At 43.3% G+C, this 20,942-nt stretch overlaps 1 protein-coding gene across 2 annotated transcripts; it reads left to right on the forward strand.

The window, feature by feature from the left end:
- The first annotated feature begins 1 nt into the window (after position 1).
- On the forward strand, positions 2-19,061 carry TIMM17B (translocase of inner mitochondrial membrane 17B). 2 transcript variants are annotated; one of them, XM_040324549.1, is made up of 6 exons: positions 2-109; positions 3,612-3,711; positions 3,815-3,878; positions 8,126-8,254; positions 13,634-13,744; positions 18,885-19,061. In XM_040324549.1, the coding sequence occupies exons 1-6, from the start codon at positions 84-86 to the stop codon at positions 18,923-18,925; spliced, it is 471 nt and encodes a 156-aa protein (XP_040180483.1). In that variant the 5' UTR covers positions 2-83; the 3' UTR covers positions 18,926-19,061. The 2 variants fall into 2 exon arrangements, with proteins under 2 accessions (XP_040180483.1, XP_040180484.1); XM_040324550.1 differs by lacking the exon at positions 2-109 and adding an exon at positions 2,466-2,507.
- Positions 19,062-20,942: the final 1,881 nt, after the last annotated feature.

Consider the following 20,942-nt stretch of genomic DNA (forward strand, 5'->3'; position numbering starts at 1 on the left):
GCCAAACAGAGTAAACCTTCCACGTCACGTGAGCCGCTTTCTTAAAAGGGCAATGACCGCAGCTTTACTCCTGTCCTGACAGAATGGAGGAATATGTTCGGGAACCATGGTAACGTGGGCATTATGGGAGGTTATTCTCTATTTTGTACTAATTCTGGGTGCTGAGAGATGACTACCCAGCTGAGCTCTGCGGGAGGTTGTGTGTCAACATGGCGCACAGCATGCTGGGAGGTTGGCTACACAAGCAGAGGATTCTGGGAGTCAATGCATTCTATAGGTTAGGGGCAGGGCATGCTGGGGGATGCTATTATGCTGGCCAGGTGTGGACAACATGGTTGGTGACCCCTCCAGGAATCCCCCACCCACTGGTTAATAGAAGGCTGCTGGGATGAAATAATGGGAGCCGCCATTGCTGGCTTGTTTTTATGGTGCGGTCGCCCTCTTCCTTGCTTGGTGGATAGATAAACCATTGTGAGGCCCGGGCAATTTTTGTTAGAGGGCTGCCCTTTTTTTCATTTTGCATATTTATTTTGCTTTCTACCTGTGTCGCCTTGCGATTATACTTTTTTATCCATACCTACTTTGTAGGGCGGGGGTAGGGTTGCCACCTCATCCCTTTAAACCCGAACCCGTATGAATTACACAGGTTCTGAGGGTAATTTCATGCAGATAAGGCACCAATTTTTTTTTTTTTTTTAACAATCAAAGGTGCTTTTATTGTTGTCAAATGGGCAAAACAGAGTATGCAGATTAACAAAGAACAAAACCATACGATATGCTTGGAGTATACACAAGAGCAGGGAAGAAAATGCAACCATAATTGTATAAGCAGATACATATAGATAAACACTATTTGCCATGTGAAAAGGCGAAGGGGGGAAAACCTATAGCCAGTGCATATCTCCCCTCCCTCTAGAGGCTCCTAGGCACTAGTCCTGGGGGCCCAAACCTTGTCGTATTTCCATTGGCAAGCCCTATTATTTTGGTTATTCTGTACGTGGGCAGGGCCGTGTCTATCAAGGCTTCCCAGGAGGAAATAGAAAGGGGAGATCCACTTCAATAGAATCTCTTAGCAAAAGGTAGGACACCCACAGTTTGAGATGGTACGGTCGCTGTGCATCATCATGAACCCCTAATTAAAGGGAATGTGGGAGGGGCAGCTGCAGCCTAAGATTCATTTCACTGAAGACCTCTGACCAAAACAGTGTTACAATTGGGCATTCCCAGAACATGTTAAAAAACTTACACCTGGGGCACAGGGGGTCTGGGAAAATGCGGTGCAGTTTCTGGGGAGTATAGTAAATCCTGTGCAGGAATTTTACCTGAATAATCTTATCCCTAGAGGAGATAACTAACTTTGGGCCCTGCTCTAAACAGTCATCCCAGTCCTCCTTGTCAAGTGACGGTATGTCAGTCTGCCATATCCTCCACAAACCATCCATCTTGGGAAAGTCAGTGCCCAGTAGGGCAGCATATAGAGTACTCAGGGGATAGAAGGTCCTCAATAGGGTCGGCCTGAAGGATTGGTGGTTGGGAGAACTGCACCAGCAGCATGTCGCAGCTGCAGGTACCTAAATTTCATCCATTGGGGGTGGTAGCGTGGCTTACCTGGCTCAGGTGCCTGATGAAACTGTAAAATTTCATCCATTGGGGCAACGGGAATTTGTGAAGTAGGTCAGTCATTGGAAGTAAGACACCATGACGCATAACATCACCCAGGGTGAGAAATCACGTCTGGCCCAGACACTTGCGGAATTGCGACCTTCAGGTATGCCTTCGGGCCTCTATATACAAAATTCGGTAAATCCGCCAGGGAGCCCTAGCTAACTGCCTCCAAACAGGTGTCTGCATTTGACTTTGAGCCACCACTGGACTGTCACCAACACCACAGCCCAGTAGTAAACTCCGGAATTTAGAAGAGCCAGGCCTCCCAGGTGAGCTGGAAGCCACCCCGCCAAAGAAAGGATCCCACACATTGCTCGATATCTTTAAAGAATGAGACCGGAATCCAAATTGGGCAATTACAGAAAGATAGGAGGTTAATCCGTCCCAGTAGATTAAGGGGAAGATTGGCCCAGGAGGTACATTTGGCTTTCAAGGTCATTAGTAAGGGGAGAAGCTTCTTTTCCATAAAATTAGCAGCATTCCGTGTCGCAACACCCAAGTAGCGAAATTCCTCCACCCAGCGTAGTGGGGATGGGGCAGCAGTTTTCGCAGCATCCGTATCCAAAGGGAACAGAACTGACTTGGACCAGTTTTATTTTGATACCCGAGAAGGTGCCAAAGTTGTCAAAGAGGAGTTGACGGCCACTAACACACAGTTCTTTTCTCTATCTGCAACATAGTAAGTGTCCTGACTCTCCTGTAGTCCAAGGGAGGGGGCGAGCACGACACTCCACACCAGGGAGAAAGCCTCACATTACTGTGTGGAGTTACAGACAGAAGAACAGGAAGTGAGGATTTCTCAGAAGAAATAAGGACATTTAAAAGCAAAATGTAAGGATGAGGTAAGTGAAGGAGGACTGTACTAAAGTAAAGGAAGCTATTTAGGGAAAACAAAATTGTACCTTTACAACCCCTTTAAGGCGTCAGTATACCAAAACATTTTGGACAAGTTCATGCTCCCAACTTTGTGGGAACAATTTGGGAGTGGCCCCTTCCTGTTCCAACATGACTGTGCACCAGTGCACAAAGCAAAGTCCAAAAGACATGGATGAGCAAGTTTGGGGTGGAGGAACTTGACTGGCCTGCACAGAGTCCTGACCTCAACCTGCTAGAACACCTTTGGGATGAATTGGAGTGGATACTGCGAGCCAGACCTGATCTCCCAAATCTGGTTCTGGAAGAATGGTCAAATATTCCCATAGACACACTGCTAAACATTGTGGACAGCCTTCCCAGAATGTGTGTTGGCGTGTAATTTGTGGTATGCATATGCTGTGTGTGAGAAATAACCTGCTAATATGACAATTTAGTGAACAAATAAAAAATAAAGAAAAAAATCTTGATTTTGCAAAGAATTGTGGGAATAAATGACAACTTCAAAAAACTCACCATGCCTCTTTCTTAATACCTTGGAATGTCTTCTTTCCAAAAAGGGGTCATTTGGGGGGTATTTGTACTTTTCTGGCATGTTAGGGTCTCAAGAAATGAGAGGCTGTCAGTACTTCAGGTGTGATAATTTTTCAGATATTGGCACCATAGCTTGTGGACTCTATAACTTTCACAAAGACCAAATAATATACACCAATTTGGCCAAAATTTATGAAGAAAAATTCATTTTTTTACAGAATTTTCAGTCTTTTTTTTTCTTTTATAGCGTAAAAAATTTAAAACCCAACAGTGATTAAATACCACCAAAAAAAAGCTCTATTTGTGTGAAAATAAGGATAAAAATGTCATTTGGGTACAGTGTTGTATGACTGAGTAATTGTCATTCAAAATGTGAGAGCACCGAAAGCTGAAAATTGGTCTGGTTATTAAGGGGGTTTAAGTGCTCAGTTGTCAGTTGGTTAAGCACTGAACCTTATAGTGCTACAATTTGTTTTTATTTTTATTATTCATGAAAGTAAAACCACATTCTTTATTATTATTTCTCTTCTCTTCTGCAGCCCATGGAGGATTGTGGATGATTGTGGCGGGGCTTTTACTATGGGCATCATTGGTGGAGGCGTGTTCCAGGCAATTAAAGGTTTTAGGAATGCCCCAGTGGTATGTATTTTTTATTAATTCTTTTTATCAGTGATGTTTATTCAAATTGAAATGGGTGGGGAACCACAGATATTCCATGTTCAGCATGTTCTTTGCTTGTTAGGGAATGAGACATCGGTTTCGGGGCAGTGTTAGCGCTGTGAAGATTCGCGCCCCTCAGATCGGAGGTGAGAGACACGATTTGTGTAAAACTGAAATGCTAATCCTTATAAACTGTAGACTGAAATGACTGTTTATTACAGGTATTTATATAGTGCAGATAATTTATGCAGGAATTTACATACTATGGGCCAGATCCACAAAGAAGTTACGTCGGCGTATCTATTGATATGCCGCGTAACTTCTAGGATGCGCCAGCGTATCTTTTTTCTGTATCCAGAAAGCAAGATACGCCAAATTTTTGCTTAGATACGACTGACGTAAGTCTCTTATGCTGTCGTATCTTAGTTGCATATTTACGCTGGCCGCTAGGAGGCGCTTCTGTAGAATATGCAAATTAGGCCGATTCACGAACATACGTGCGCCCGGCATATCTATATGCGTCGTTTGCGTAAGGCGTCGGACCGGCGTAAAGTTACCCCTGCTATAGTGAGGCGTACGCAATGTTAAGTATGGACGTCGGGACAGCGTCGAATTTTCCGTAAAACGTTCGCGAATAGGGCTTTGCTTAAGTTACATTCACGTCGAAAGCATTGACTATTTGCGACGTGATTTCGCGCATGCGCACTGGAAAACGTCCACGGACGGCGCATTCGCCGTTTGTAAAAAGTGTCAATTACGTGGGGTCGTGCTAGATTAACATACAACACGCCCACTCCAAGCCTACTTTGAATTACGTGGGCTTACGCCGGCAGATTTACGTTACGCCGGCGCACATATGGGAGCAAGTGCTTTGTGGATACCCTACGAGCCACTCTGAGTTACGGCGGCGTAGCGCATATGAGATGCGCTACGCCCGCCTAAATATACGCCCGTTTTTGTGGTATGACCCTATACATTCACATTCATCTCTGCTCTCAAGGAGCTTACAATCTATGGTCTCTATCTCGCATTCATACTGTAGGAAGTATTGGGAGGCCTGCCTTTGCACGCACATCCCAGTCTTAGTCCATAGGGTTCAATATTGAGTTGGCCCACCCTTTGCAGCTATAACCGCTTCAACTCTTCTGGGAAGGCCGACCACAATGTTTAGGAGTGTGTCTATGGGAATGTTTGACCATTCTTCCAGAAGCTCATTTATGAGGTCAGGCACTGATGAACGAGAAGGCCTGGCTTTCAGTCTTCACTCCAATTCATCCCAAAGGTGTTCGATCAGGTTGCAGGCCAGTCATGTTCTTCCACCCCAAACTCGCTCATCCATGTCTTCATGGATGGACCTTTTGCTTTTGTGAACTAGTCTAAATAATTTAGTGGAGGGGGGTTATGGTGTGGGTTTTTTTTTTTTTTTTAATGGGTTGGGCTTGGCACCTTAGTTCCAGTGAATTGGACAATTTCATGCTCCCAACTTTGTGGGAACAGTTTGGGAATGGCCCCTTCCTGTTCCAACATGACTGCACACCTGTGCACAAAGCAAGGTCCATAAAGACATGATGAGTGAGTTTGGGGTGGAGGAACTTGACTGACTCGCACAGAGTCCTGACCTCAACCCAGTAGAACACATTTGGGATGAATTGGAGTGGAGGCTGCAAGTCAGGCCCTTTCGTCCAACATCAGTACCTGACCTCACAAATGTGCTTTTAGAACAATGGTCAAACATTCCCATAGACACTCCTAAACCTTGTGGACAGCCTTCCCAGAAGAGTTGAAGCTGTTCTAGCTGCAAAGGATGGGCCAACTCAATATTGAACCCTATGGACTAAGACGCGATTAAAGTTCATGTGCATGTAAAGGCAGGTGTCCCAATACTTTTGACAATATAGTGTATTTACAACTTTGCTATCCAAAGGTAACTTTGTCCTAGAGTGCTGCCAAGTCTTTGCACCATGAGAGGCTGTTGCACCTAAATTGGTTTCTGAGGATGGCCTGTGTTTGTACACCCCAGCCTGCTGCCAACTGGTAGTAGCCCTGTAGATGCTGGGAGCATTGTTAAAGGACAACTTCACTTAGACAAAGCTGTCCTTTGTAGCCCCAAGTGGGGCATGGGCAAACACGTACAAGGGGGCCTAAAGCTCCACCTGGTGACTTGAAGTAAGTATCAACACTTTTGCAAAATTTTTCAGCAAGGACAGGGAGAATGACATGCAGTTCAGTGTCTCCTGCATTTTGTGCCTGTGACAAACCCTTGTCCTCAACAGGACTATGTCCGCCGTAAATGCTTCCTCTGTCCAGAACCAGCACTATCCAAGGCCCCTTAGCTCACCCAATCGCCAGCCTTAACACAGTGTAGGGTGAACAACAACATCAAAACTGCTTTAATATCACACATGTACACAACAGATATCCAACTCGGGACCATCACCCCCTCCCCTTTGGAATTCAGGACAGGGTAAACTGTCCAATCAGAAATAGACACACAGGTCAGGTGTATTCAAACTTCTCATCAGTAAACAGTCTTATCAGCAGGGGGGCTGCTGGAGGAGTCGCCCTCCCTCTTTCCTCACAGCAAACACACTTGCACATTCCAATAATATTTGAGGCAGACAGCCACAATAGAATACAGTCGCACCCCAAACTATCACAGCAAAGAGTACACAACAAAATGAGACTATATATATATTAGGGGTGCAACGGATCGTCATTGATCCGTGATCCGAACGGGTCAACGTCCGTGGAATGGCACACCACGCGATTCGGGGATTGAGCCCATAGGAAAGGCCGCGGCTTCGGCCTAGCTCCAGAGCAACGGCCATCTTGGTACACCCGGCGGGAGCCTAGGTGAGCTCCCCAGAGCGGCACACTGACGGGGGAGATGTGGACATTACAGTGGGGGGAGAAGTGCGCTGCGTAGCGTATATTCGATGCGCTACGCCGGCATATATATGCGCCGATGTATGTGAATCCGGGCCAAAGTTTCCAGAGCTCTCCAAGGTAAGCTGAGTTGCACAAACCCCCCACCCAAAGTGACTCCTGTCACAGTGCCTAATACTGTGATGCCATTAAAGTTAAAGGGGTTGTAAAGGAAAAATGTTTTTTCCCTAAATAGCTTCCTTTACCTTAGTGCAGTCCTCCTTCACTTACCTCATCTTTCCATTTTGCTTTTAAATGTTCTTATTTCTTCTGAGAAATCCTCACTTCCTGTTCTTCTGTCTGTAACTACACACAGTAATGCAAGGCTTTCTCCCTGGTGTGGAGTGTCATGCTCGCCCCCTCCCTTGGACTACAGGAGAGTCAGGACACCCACTAACACACAGCTCCTTTCTCTATCTGCAACGTAGAGAGCGTCCTGACTCTCCTGTAGTCCAAGGGAGGGCGCGAGCACGACACTCCACACCAGGGAGAAAGCCTCGCATTACGGTGTGTAGTTACAGGCAGAAGAACAGGAAGTGAGGATTTCTCAGAAGAAATAAGGACATTTAAAAGCAAAATGGAAGGATGAGGTAAGTGAAGGAGGACTGCACAAAGGTAAAGGAAGCTATTTAGGGGGGAAAAACATTTTCCTTTACAAACCCTTTAATGTACGTGTAAAGGCAGCCGCCCCAATACTTTTGATAATGTACAGTACATACGCACACATACTAGGGCCAATTAACCTACCAGCATGTGTTTTGGAGTGTAGGAGGATTGCCATAGTAGCACAGGAAGAACATGCAAACCCTATGCAGATTGTGTCCTGATTGGGATTTGTTGCACATTTGCAGTTCTGTAATTTACTACTCCCAGTGTCTGCACCAACCCGACGAGGCATCAATGGAAATTTTAAAGCAGTCCTGAGCCCCTGTCCTTGGGCTTGATAGAACCACATGTATCTTTTCACAAAAAAAAGTCATTCTGATCCTTTGGCTTCCAAACTTTGAGTTTCTGCCCCAGAGCATGTATGTAAATCAGGAGTTCTGATTTTAAAATGTAGTGTTTTTTTTTATTTATTTTTTTATCCCCCTTCTGGATAACAGATGGCAGCTTTTAACATCCCTTTGTGTTTTGTTATAAATAATGGGCTACTTATAAAGCAATTGTGCAAGTTGAACAAAACCTCACTTTATATTTTTTCTAATAGATTTGTATTTGTATCATTTAGTTCCTTCTTGTGGACAAAATAGGGCATAGTTTTCTGAAATGTCTCAATGAGAAAAATACCTAATTTTGGCCACTAGTTGGCTTGTGATGCAGGAATTCATCTATTTGAAAAAGTATAAGAAAATTTCATTCAGCTTGTGTGAATGCTTTTGACATTTGGCCAATGAATTCAATGCTTTTTTCATTAAAATTTCCTTTCACGTGGTTTCCTTACTAACTAGCATTTTGTGTTCTCTAACAGGCAGCTTTGCGGTTTGGGGGGGCCTGTTTTCCACCATTGATTGCAGCTTGGTGAAGGTACGAGGGAAGGAGGATCCATGGAACTCCATCACCAGCGGAGCACTTACAGGAGCCATACTGGCCTCTCGAAGTAAGAAAACCAAACTTATGGGACATTTCTAAAACTTGTACGGCCAAAACCTTTTTTATTTTGAAATCTACTTTTTTACTTTATAGCAGGCATGTCCAAGCCACAAAGATGTATATGCCTTGGAGGACAGGGAGGAGGCGGGAAGACCCGTCTCCGGCGCTGCATTTGGACAACTGTTCTGTCCATCAAAGAAAGCGGGACTTTCTATTAAAGAGGCCGTATGTAAACAGGAGATTCTCCTGTAGGTAAACTTTGGCGCTCGTGGGTGCATTCCTGGCAATGGTGGGTCTGCCGATGGGCACCTGTGAGGCTGCAGATGGGCACTGACCCTTATTTTGCTTCACAGCTCTTTATTTAAAAATTAAATACATTTTCTGAAACTTCGCTCTTAGGCCCCGTACACACGACCAAACATGTATGCTGAAACTGGTCCGCGGGCCAGTTTCAGCATACATGTTCGGTCGTGTGTAGGCACGAGCGGGCCGAATTCCAGCAAACATTTGCCCGCCGGGCCTTTTCCCAGCAGACAAATATTCCTGGACGTGTTTTAAAACCGTCCGCTGGAATCCTGCCCGCTCGGACATGTACGGTCGTCAGTACAGACCTACCGTACATGTCTGAGCGCCCGCCGTCCCTCGCATGCGTCGAATGACTTTGACGCATGCGTGGAAGCCTTTAAATGGCAGGCCCGCCCACGTCATCGGTGCGGCGACGACGCGGACACGCCCCGCGTAGTGTTTACGCGCGGACTTCTGTACGATGGTTCGTACAACCATCGTACAGAAGCCCTCTGGCAGGCATGTACGGTGAAAACGGTCCGACGGACCACTTTCATCGTACATGTTTGCTCGTGTGTACCGGGCCTTAAAGTGAAGGTGTGTGTTATACGCCAATAAATACGGTATATCCAAATAACACGCCCGAGCTTATCTCTTTACTCACACAGCCACAAGGGCAAGAGACTTCTTGTTGGGCAGTGTGTTAGTGCTTGAACGAATACTCTTAGACCAAATTTTTATGGTTCAAAGAATGTCAGGCAAAATGGTCAGCCCTTGTGCATGTTCACTTCATCAAATCTGGTCCTCTTTGAAAAAAGTTTGGACACCCCTGCCTTATAGAATAGTAAAATCTTGAAATGAGCAAAGCCTTCAACCATTTGGTTCTTTACGGACACCTGAATTATGTCAGTATTATCTCATAGCTGCTCTCCAGTAGCTCATGGCTGCCATAAGGAAGCTGAATTCCAGAGCACAAGATCATTTTCCGGCATCCTGATGATGTCAATCCACGTACTTCTCACTAAGTTTGCTTGTTCACTGGCTTGTGGCTGGTGCAGAATGATACATCTGCACCACAAAAATTAAAAAAAAACATGAAAACTGTTCCGGCCCGCAGGGAAGAATGAGCGTTCCTAAAACCCCAGTTAATGATCTTTATAGGAGCTGGCCAAAACTCTTTGTAGCTTTGTATAGAGAATACAGTAAATCCTGTGTCACCTTTTAATTTGTCTGTGACCCCATCAGCTAGAATTTTTTTTCTTCGTTTCATCTACCTGTGATATTCATACAAGAAATGGGTAGATTTGTATGTCCACTCTCAGGCATTAAATATATTCTAAAGAAAAGGCGCACGCACAATATCCTGATATCAGTTAAATGGTAAACTTTTGAGTGTTGTGGTATTTCATTGTCAGTGCATGTCGCCATAAATGTGCATATAAATATACCTTTATATCTGTGCATCATCCTACATGTGATACGTAAAAAAAACGGGTGCAAACAGTACTGTAAACATGAACGTGGGAGATCAAAGGAATAGCAAGTTAGTGTAAATGCGAATGGACGATTTGGCCCGGTGAGAATGACCGCTGCAATGGGCACCTGTGAGTGGCTAGGTGTGGCTGCCAAGCCTGTACACTTTAATGACAGGTCAGCGGATTACCTGCGGTGATCACTGCTAGGCTCACTTTGTGGAATGATATTTTTCACAGCCATTTTCATTGAGGAATAGACTTTTGTTTGCTATATCTTTTAATCTTTCATGTTAACAGTATTTTTTGCACTTGTTTTTTGCTTTTTTATTTTTGAGGTATGATAATGCACTAATCTAAAGGTATATTTATATGCACATTTAAGATGACATACACTTTTAAAGGGACAGTGAAGGCATAGCGCTAAAGCTTTTCATACATATCGTACACATCCCGTGAGCATCTCCAGGACAGGAAAGCAAAAATCTCTGTCAGAAGTTCTAAAGCTTCCCAACTCTACTAAAAAAAAAAAATATATATATATATATATATATATATATATATATATATATATATTTTGTATGAGTCTGTGTCCCCATTGGAAGTATTTCCTGTGTGTGTGTGTGTGTGTGTGTGTGTGTACATATATATATAACGCTATCTAAAATGAAATAAAGGGTTTTTGCTGGAGCTGGGCTTGAAATAATCTTGGCTCATGTAGGCTTTATTACTGTATAAACAATAGTTCTCTCCGTCCCCTTATTTAGCTGTACCTATGCCCCCAATCTGAAGGTCGGACTAGATAACAGAATCAGAGGTCGCCGGGGGTTTGACAACTGCTGCCTTGTGAGTTGCCTGACTCCACAACGGGGGGGGGTGGGGTTAGTCTCCCAGCTTCTAAGGGCTCATGCACACTGCAGCTGAAAAATGGGCCATACTGTGCATGGACACATTGGCTAACATGGGGGGGCATTTCTTGGCAGAAAAAATCAAAAAAGCTCAATAGAAGCCCGTAGAAGCTGCAGTATGCATGAGCCCTAAAGTACCATACACACCAAATGTCGGGAGACATCAGCCATTTTTTTTTTAGCAGCCAATGTCTCCCAACATTCGGCTCAGGTGTATGCCACCCTGTTCGACAGAAGCTAACTGGCTTCTGTCGAACGAGCATGCTGGAAAACTGTCAGCCAACCGACTCCCGATCAGTACTCTCGGCCAATGGTAGAGATCCCTGATAAGAGTGTTCTGGTGGGGGGGGGGCATTGTCAGAACACAATAGCTTAGCAAGGGAGATGGATGTACTAACTTCACATAGTTAGTACAGTAGATAGGCTTAGTACAGTGTACTAGGCTTAAGGCTGCATTCGCATGGGCGTTTAACTATGCTGTGAATCCAAACGACAAGAGTCTACTGATTTTTGCGGCTGGGATTGCCAGCTTGGTGCAGAGAGCTGCAGCCTGCACATTTAAATAACAGGCTGTTGGCAGCAATAGCGCCTTGAAAATGTCCCAAATTTGGTCATGTTACAACCAAAAACATAAATGTATTTTATTGGGAATTTATGTAATAGCCCAACACAAAGTGGCACATAATTGTGAAGTGGAAGGAAAATGATAAATGGTTTTCAATTTTTTTTTACAAATCATTTTGTGTAAAGTGTAGTGTGCATTTGTATTCAGTCGATTCTTTGTAGAACCGCCTTTCACTGCAATTACAGCTGCAAGTCTTTTTGGCTATGTCTCTACCAGCTTTGCACATCTAGAGAGTAAGGCCCCGTACGCACGTCCGAGGAACTCGACGGGCAAAACACATCGTTTTGCTCGTCGAGTTCCTTGTGAAGCCGCCGAGGATCTCGGTGAGCCAAGTTTCCCCATTGACTAACGAGGAAATAGAGAACATGTTCTCTCTTTGGCTCGACGAGTTCCTCGTCGGCTTCCTCGGCCAAAAGTGTACACACGACCGGGTTTCTCGGCAGAATACGGCTCTGATCGAGTTTCTAGCTGAATTCTGCCAAGGATTGGGGCCTCAGATTTTTGCCCATTTTTCTTTGCAAAATAGCTCAAGCTCTGTCAGATGGAGAGAGTCTGTGAACAGCAATTTCTTGCAACAGATTCTCGATTTGGATTTAGGTCTGAACTTTGACTGGGCCATTCTAACACATGAATATTCTTTGATCTAAACCATTCCATTGTAGCTCTGGCTGTATGTCTAGGGTTGTTGTTCTGCTGGAAGGTGAACCTCCACCCCAGTCTCAAGTCTTTTGCAGACTCTAAAAGGTTTTCTTCTAAGATTGTCCTGTATTTGGCTCCATTCATCTTCCTATAAACTCTGACCAGCTTCCCTGTCCCTGCTGAAAAAAGCATCCCACAACATGATGCTACCACCACCATGTTTCACGGTGGGGATTGTGTATTCAGGGTGATGTGCGGTGTTAGTTTTCCACCACACATAGACTTTTGGTTTTAGGCCAAAAAGTTCAATTTTGGTCTCATCTGACCAGAGCACCTTCCACATGTTTGCTGTTTCCCCCACATGGCTTCTACCAAACTGCAAACGGGACTTCTTATGGCTTTCTTTCAACAATGGCTTTCTTCTTGCCTCTCTTCCATAAAGGTCAGATTTGTAAAGTGCACAACTAATAGTTGTCCTGTGGACAGATTCTCCCACCTGAGCTGTGGATCTCTGCAGCTCCTCCAGAGTTACCATGGGCCTCTTGGCTACTTCTCTGATTAAAGCTCTCCTTGTCCGGCTTGTCAGTTTAGGTGGACGGCCATGTCTTGGTAGGTTTTCAGTTGTGCCGTACTCTTACCATTTTCGGATGATGGATTGAACAGTGGTCTTAGGGATTTTCAAAGCTTGGGATATTTTTTTATAATCCAACCCTGATTTAAACTTCTCCACAACTTGGTGTGTTCCTTGGCCTTCGTGATGCTGTATGTTTACTAAGGTTTTCTAACAAACCTCTGAGGGCTTCACAGAACAGCTGTATTTATACTGAGATTAAATTGCACACAGGTGGACTCTGTTTGCTAATTAGGTGACTTCTGAAGGCAATTGGTTCCCTTAGATTTTGGTTAGGGCTATCCGAGTAAAGGGTGCTGAATAAAAATGCACGCCACACTTTTCACATATTTATTTGTAAAAAAAAAATTAAAAACCATTTATAATTTTCCTTCCCCTTCACATATATGTGCCACTTTGTAGTACCTGTTCATGACAGATATCCGCTCCCACTTCGGATCAGATGCGCCGCGGCGATATGGGACTGAGGTCCCCCCCACTCCTCCTTCCATCGCCGCCTTCTGGGACACATCACACATTTCACAAGACTATGGGACCGTAAGGCTTCACTGCATGTTGCCCTTACTTGAGATGCCAGTGCCTGGACCCAAAACCAATTGAAGAATCGGCTCGGGTGCTGGATTCGTGGACAGGTAAGTGTCCTTAAATTTTTTTTTGGGGGGGGGGGAGACTGGAGCTTCTCTTTAACTTCAATATATTGAAGAAAAGTTTACCTTCAAAATAGGGTAAAGTGTGTTGAAACAAAAAGCAGTTTTGTGACCTTTTTTATAGGTCAGTTAAGCTTTATTTATTTATTTATATATCGGGTTTTTTTTTTTTTTTTTAGGTGGCCCTCTGGCAATGGTGGGCTCAGCCCTAATGGGAGGTATTTTGTTGGCTCTTATTGAAGGTGTTGGGATCCTCCTCACTCGATACACAGCGGCACAGTTTCAAAACCGTGAGTATACTACAAATATGCATTTGAAAACATTAGCCAAGACCTTTAATATTACAGGTATGCAGGTAGTAAACATTTTTGACAAATAAGATCCTATAAATGTAGTTTGTAAAGTGAGCCCAAACTGCCACCCTGTATGTGCTGTTAAAATAGGGAACATTTGATCACCTGCCCCCCCCTAGCATTTGGGATCTTGGCAGGGAGGTTTACATCTTGCTCCTAGCAAAGCTCTGACGAAATCAACTTGGCTTTTTTATTAAGCTACTACAGTCATTAGGTAAAGTAAGTTCTTTATATACTCCTGTATCCACTAGATGGCAGATGATGCATGTGTTTTTTAAACTCTCTAATGGATTTTCAGTAGGGATACAGTACAGTAAAATCTTGGTTTGCGAGCATAATTCCTTCCAGAAACATGCTTGTAATCCAAAGCACTTGTATATCAAAACATCTTTTTTACAGGGTATAAAAGAGAAGAAAGGCACCCCTAAGTGTAGCAATAAGTTGGTAAATGTTGTACCTTCATTAAATGGAACCATATTGCTACACTTAGAGGCTCCTCTCTTCTCTTTTATACTCGGTTGTGACATGACGCTACTCTTATATCAAGACATCACTTGTATATGAAGGAAAAATGTATTAAAATATTTAGCTTTTCTTGCAAAACGCTCTCAAACCAAGTTACTCTCAAACCAAGGTTTTACTGTATATGGGAGAACTAGAAGATTAAAGGGGTTGTAAAGGATTATTATATTTTTTTTAAATAACAAACATGTTATACTTCCACTGTGCAGTTAGTTTTGCACATAGTGGCCCCGATCCTGCTGTTCTCAGGTCCCTTGGCGGCTGTCTTGGCTCCTCCCCGCAATAGCTAACCCCCCTCTGGGAAGCGCTCTCCCGAGGGGGTTAGCTTGCGGGTGCGCTCCTGTGTCATACACGCTGCGTCCATAGACACCGAGTGTTTGACTCTGTCCTGCCCCCCGGGGGGCGCATCATTGGATTTGATTGACAGCAGCCAATTGCTGCGCTGCAATAAATCTATCCAATCGACGCTGAGAAGCAGTGGCGAAGAGGATGCCGGGGGATGCGCACAGCAGGTAAACGGGCTCAGGTAAGTAAAATGGGGGGTTGGGGGGCCTGTGACAGCGAGGTGTTTTTTCACCTTAATGCATAGGATGCATTAAGGTGAAAAAACATGAACCTTTATAACCCCTTTACTATCACTCCCACTTTTGTGAGAATTATATATATTTATAAAAATATAGCATAGACAATTGCTACACAAACAATATCGTAATTTGATGATGTTAAATAAAAAAAAAAATCTATTTTAATCTGCAGTTCTGTGGTTTTCTGTAAAACTTGAAGCAATATGCTAACCTGGAGGTGTTCTGTACACTATTGGTGCACAGAATGCCTCCAAAAAGTATTTTCCTGCTTGTGTGAAGATCTCTGCAGGTCAGACTTTAGGCATCCTCTACAACAATGTCTTTAGTGAGATATTTCCTACGTGTTATTTACTTCTAAAGGGGTGCAGTGCAGACACTACCACTTTTAGAACAAAAAGTGCATCAGCTGATTTTTATGAACCATACGCTTCCATTCAGAATTACTCTGCGCAGGACTTGGTCATACAAGTAGTAATCTGCAACAAAATTGTAGATATTCTTTAAAGTCTAGTGCCGCAATTGGCTTAGCTGGAAAGCCTGTCTCAGGCTGCCATGGCTGTGCTGAAGATGGGAAGGATATCCAAGCCAGGGTTCAGAGTTGTGCTAGCCATAGAGAGTTGAAAGAGCTGACTGATGAAAATGTATCCTACAAAATATTTTTCCATAAAAATGCACAGCCCATACAGGTGGCTATAGATGGATCGAAATTTGGCCTGTCTGGCAGGGACTATATCGATCCATGTGTGGCTGCTGCGATTTAACAGAAGTTGATCTACTGATCGACTTCTGTTCAACTGCCCTGTCCGATCAAAGCCACTCGATCAGCAGGTGTAACCAATGGCTTCAGCGCTGATCTGTGTATTAGGAAATTGAGGGGGGGCAGTGGAGTTGGGAGTCTCCACGCTGCCAGAATACAATAGTGCAGTGGGGAGGACTCCCTTATCCACCGCAAATGTGTGATTGGGGGAATCCATTTTTATTTTTTGGACAAAAAAAACTGAACCAAGTCTGGCCAGCTTTTGTGTACTGGGCAGATTCCTTTTGGTGTCAGCCTTTTCTGAGTGGAAAACAATGTTGGTCAATGTTGGGCAACATTCCTGATTGGTTTCCAGTCTGATTTTTATTTTTGCATGGACAGAGCCCAATCTTCTGATGTGTGGATAAGGTCATACTGTATATATTACAATCTATGTGCAATATCTGTTGGCTTTACCAAAACGACTGTTATTAAAGTTCCAGCCTACCAATATACTCTATTAAATTTGTATCGGGTCCTTCATTATACATAATTGTACATAGTTCTAAGGCAGGGGTGCCCAACCTTTTGAAGAGCAAGGGCCACTTGAGCGACTTGGTAACGGGTCGCGGGCCACAATGAGCAGAGCAGGTGGATGGCAGCCCACTCGGCTCTATAGAGCCCACTCTTCTCTCAGCACACGAAACTGTCAGGTAATCAAAGTCTATGGCTCAGTGCAGGTAACCTGCAGGTGCACTTCTCTTCACCTGTGGATCAGTTTGAACGCAGCCCAGTAACCACTGCAGAACACATATGTCCATATATACTGTGATTTTAGTAATAAACTTACCTTTAATAACCGTATTCTATTCTATTTTATTCCATCCCAGAGCAGGAGGTCGTGGGCCACATCAGAGGGCTCCGTGGGCCACATGTGGCCCTCAGGCCACTGGTTGGGCACCCCTGTTCTAAGGGAATGTACATGTAGCTTGTGAGGGGTATGGTCAACATTCGATCTACTACCAACATTTCTAAAAATTGTATCTAAACATTCAATTTAGTTTATATTCCATCAGGCAGGTCCTCAGATTACATATCCGTTGGTAAATCTTACCATTTATGTTGCATTCTGTACAATCTTTTAGATTTGCTAATGACTATGCAATATGAGGACCTACCTTACCATACATCCAATCTGTGTTCAGTCAGGCAAGTCTTTTCACTACATAGTTGGTAAGTGATGGTGAACACAATTGTACTGCCTGGTTGTATATATGGCCAAAACATTGCTGAGCTTTCCACCTACTGTATGTTACAATTTGAATGTGCAATCTTTTTTAGATGTACTAATCAGGGGCAGACTGACCATTTGGGCCCTGTATATATGTGTGTGTGTGTGTGTGTGTGTGTGTGTGTGTGTGTGTGTGTGTATATATGTATATGTATATATATATATATATATATATATATATATATATATATATATATATATATATATATATATATTAGTGCTGTCAGTTAAACCCGCTGTTAACGCAAACCCATGTTAACGCCGTCAATTTTTTTATCGCGCGATTAACGAGGCGTTGTTCGGGGGTTATACCGGGATGATGCCTGCAGCCGCAGGCATCATCCCGGTACCGTTGTTTAGAGCGGGCGATCGGCTATCCAAACATAACAACCGATGCGGCTAAAAGCCGCTCGGTTGTTATGCCGGAGGAGCGGGAGGGGACATCCCCCCCCCCCCCTCCCGCCGTCTTTCACCGCTCTGACCGGGCCTCCCGTCCCACCGGGAGACCCGATCCTAGATCCGCCGCCTTCTGTGTCCAAGTTGGAGACTGACACTAAGCCGTAAGCAGCTTTGATTCACTCTCCGCATTGAAACCACGGAAGCGGCGTCATGACGTCACTTCCGGGTTTCTCGGCTGCCAATGGCGCCGGATTTAAAAAAGTACACAGTATTCAGAATCGCCGTTTTCGGCGATCTGAATACTTTGAAGTGCAAAGGAGGGCTCGGAGGTCTTTTAGACCCCCGATCCCTCCATAAAGAGTACCTGTCACCACCTATTGCTGTCACAAGGGATGTTTACATTCCTTGTGACAGCAATAAAAGTGATCAAAATGTAAAAAAATAAAAAAACACAATTTAATATTATAAAAAAAATAAAAATAAATAAGAAAACAAAAAAAAAAATGTTTTAAAGGGTGAACCTCCTTAATCGCGCGATTAATCGTGAGTTAACTATGACATTAATGCGATTAATCGCGATTAGAAATTTTAATCGCTTGACAGCACTAATATATATATATATATATATATATGTGTATATATACTGTGTGGCCCCATAATCTCCTATTTCTCGGGGCCCTATGAGTTGTCAGCTCACCCCCGGTAATATTAGTTATGTAATGTGGGCGCCTACCTGATTAGCTATAACTGGAATGGAACGTTTGAGACGACCTATCAAAACATTGTTGTTGGCAAATTTTATAGGAAGTTTCACAGTAATTGTACATTCATATAACGTGTCGCATGCCATAAGCCTGGTACACATTATCAGTTTTCTTAGTTTTTGCCAACAGATTGAACGAAAAAAAAAGACGGCTCAAGTCGGAGCCGCTGTAATAACTATGCAATGTTAGTACAGCAATCTCCCCGCTGAACTATCGGCAGAGAACGCTGATCTGGAGTCGGTCAGCTGCTGGTTTTCCAGCATGCTTGTCTAACAGAAAGGCCAGCTTCTGTCGGACCGGCTGCCATACACAGGGGCCGATTGTCGGACATTTTTTAATTGAACTGGCATTTGGCCCAGGTGTACTAGGCTTTAGAGCAGGGGTCTCTAACTGTTGAACTACAATTCCCATGAGGCATTGCAAGGCTGACAGTTAAAAGCATGACTCCCATAGGCAAAGGCATTCTGGGACTTGTAGTTCCGCAACAGCTGGAGGGCCGCCAGTTTGAGACCCCTGGTTTAGAGACAGAATCCATTTCCAAAAGCACAGTTTTAAAGCCGTTACTGAAATAACATGAAACCGGGAACAATGGGAAAAGGTAAATACTATCTTTAAATTCCAACTGTCATTTTAAAATCTAATTTCACCAAATAGGTGGACATGCGTGTTTGTTCCCAGTGTATTCTTTTAAATAGATTTGTATCTGCTGTTCATCGTACAGACATCCTGCATGTGAAATATGGCGCTTTTCCCTTCATGTGTCACTCTCTCTGTTCTGCAGCCAACCCTTTTGGAGAGGAGCCAGGCAATGTACCACACTGATTGTGACAGCATGTACAGCGGCTGCTGAAGACCTTACCGCGGCACTTCACCATCCCTGCTGCTGGCGGAAGTATGGAGAGGGTGCTCACCAAATGTTCCTGTTCTTTGTTAGAAATAAACAATCTTCCTCGTAAAACTGTGAGCTTTGTACTATGTACTGCTAGAGGCTGTAACACTACATAGCTGCACATACACAGACAGGCGTCTCCAGAATGTCAACAACCAGGCTTCTGCTTTGATGTCAGTTTGATGCTTTTTTATTGCATTGCTCACAGCCCAATTTCTGAAATATATATATATAATATATATATATATATATATATATATATATATATATATATATATATATATATATATATATATATATATATATATATATATATATATATATAATATTTTTTTTTTTTTTTTCTTCCATTATAACGTGAAAGATATAAGCCGCTGTCTGGTTTTTATTATGGTCTGGTTCCTATTTGGAGAGATCTCCTTGATTTCCTGTCTTGCTGACCAAACAGGTTCTCAGCCTTCCTTACTCTTTATGTTCTACTACTCTCTGGGGGTTGATGTACTAAAACTGGAGAGTGCAAAATCTGGTGCAGCTCTGCATAGAGACCAATCAGCTTCCAGGATGTTTGTCAAAGCTTATTGACCAAGTTTTAGTTAGAAACCGATTGGCCACCATGCACAGCTACACCAGATTTTGCACTGTCCAGTTTTAGTAAATCAACCCCAATGTGTCTATTTTGGAGACCTTTTGGTTACTTCCTGTCTTGATGACCTCACAGGAAGTTAGGGAAAATATCTTCAAATGGCAAAACCATTTTTTACCCTTTTTTTTTTTTTTTTTTTTGGCTTTGTCCAAAAAAAAATTGGCTGAAGTTTAAAGTAGTAATAAACGGCTCAGCGCTTAGTATCTTAACCCCCTTGGCGGTAAACCCGAGCGTGACTCGGGGTTGGTTTTTCATGTTAAGATCGGTATCCCCGAGTCACGCTCGGGGTGGACATGCAGAGTGTGCAGCGGCGCGGCTTACCTTCTCGCTGGATCCACAGGCAAGTTACTTGCCTTGTCCCTGGATCCAGCGATGCCACCCCGCTGTGTGAGCGAGCGGGTCCTCCTCGCTCGATTCACAGTGTCCCCGTGTGCCGCCGATCTCCGTTCCCTGCGACGTTACGACGCACGGGAGCGGAGAACGGCGCCAAATTCAAAAAAGTAAACAAACACTTTACTTACAGTATACTGTAATCTTATAGATTACAGTACTGTATGTAAAAAATACACCCCCCCCTTGTCCCTAGTGGTCTGCCCAGTGCCCTACATGTTCTTTTATATAATAAAAACTGTTCTTTCTGCCTAAAAAAGATTGTCCAAAAGTGTCCCTTTATGTCAAAAATGGTTTTAGATCAGCTAGAAAACAGTGATAATAAATTATAATCACTTGCAGAATTGTGCGATAGCGATTTGTGGGGAAATTCATCATAAAAAATAAATAATGACAGCGACAATTCTGCAACTGAGAAAATGTCAGTGATTTTGAGTTGATTACGTTATTGAATAATTTTTATTATAATTATATTATTATTTGTTATAATTTATTTATAATTATTTATTATATTATAATTTTATAATTTTGTTTTAAAAAAAAAAATCATACCCGGGATGCCTACAAGACTCAAGTTATTTCTAAAAATTACAGGCCTACAGTATAAAACTCCAAATTTCCATGCAAAATAATTGTACTGCTTTTGGTACGTAATTCCAGACAGAATCATACCGCCAGGGAGGTAATGCTTTCCAGGAAAGCAGTAAAACATTACCTAGAAAAGTTTTTGCTTGTATTTTGGCCCAACACCTTATGCTATGATGTTCATTTCCACAGCTCCAGGTGGCACGGAGCTGCTTCCCTGAATTTTGAGTAGGGGAGAGTAGCCTTGTGTACTTTTTTTTTTTTTTTTTCCATTAAGATTTAAATTAACAAGAAAAAAAATTGTTAAGTAACACAAAATAGACCTGATTGCC

The sequence above is a fragment of the Rana temporaria genome, chromosome 9 (assembly GCF_905171775.1).
Source record: "Rana temporaria chromosome 9, aRanTem1.1, whole genome shotgun sequence".
Classification (NCBI taxonomy): Eukaryota; Metazoa; Chordata; class Amphibia; order Anura; family Ranidae; genus Rana; species Rana temporaria.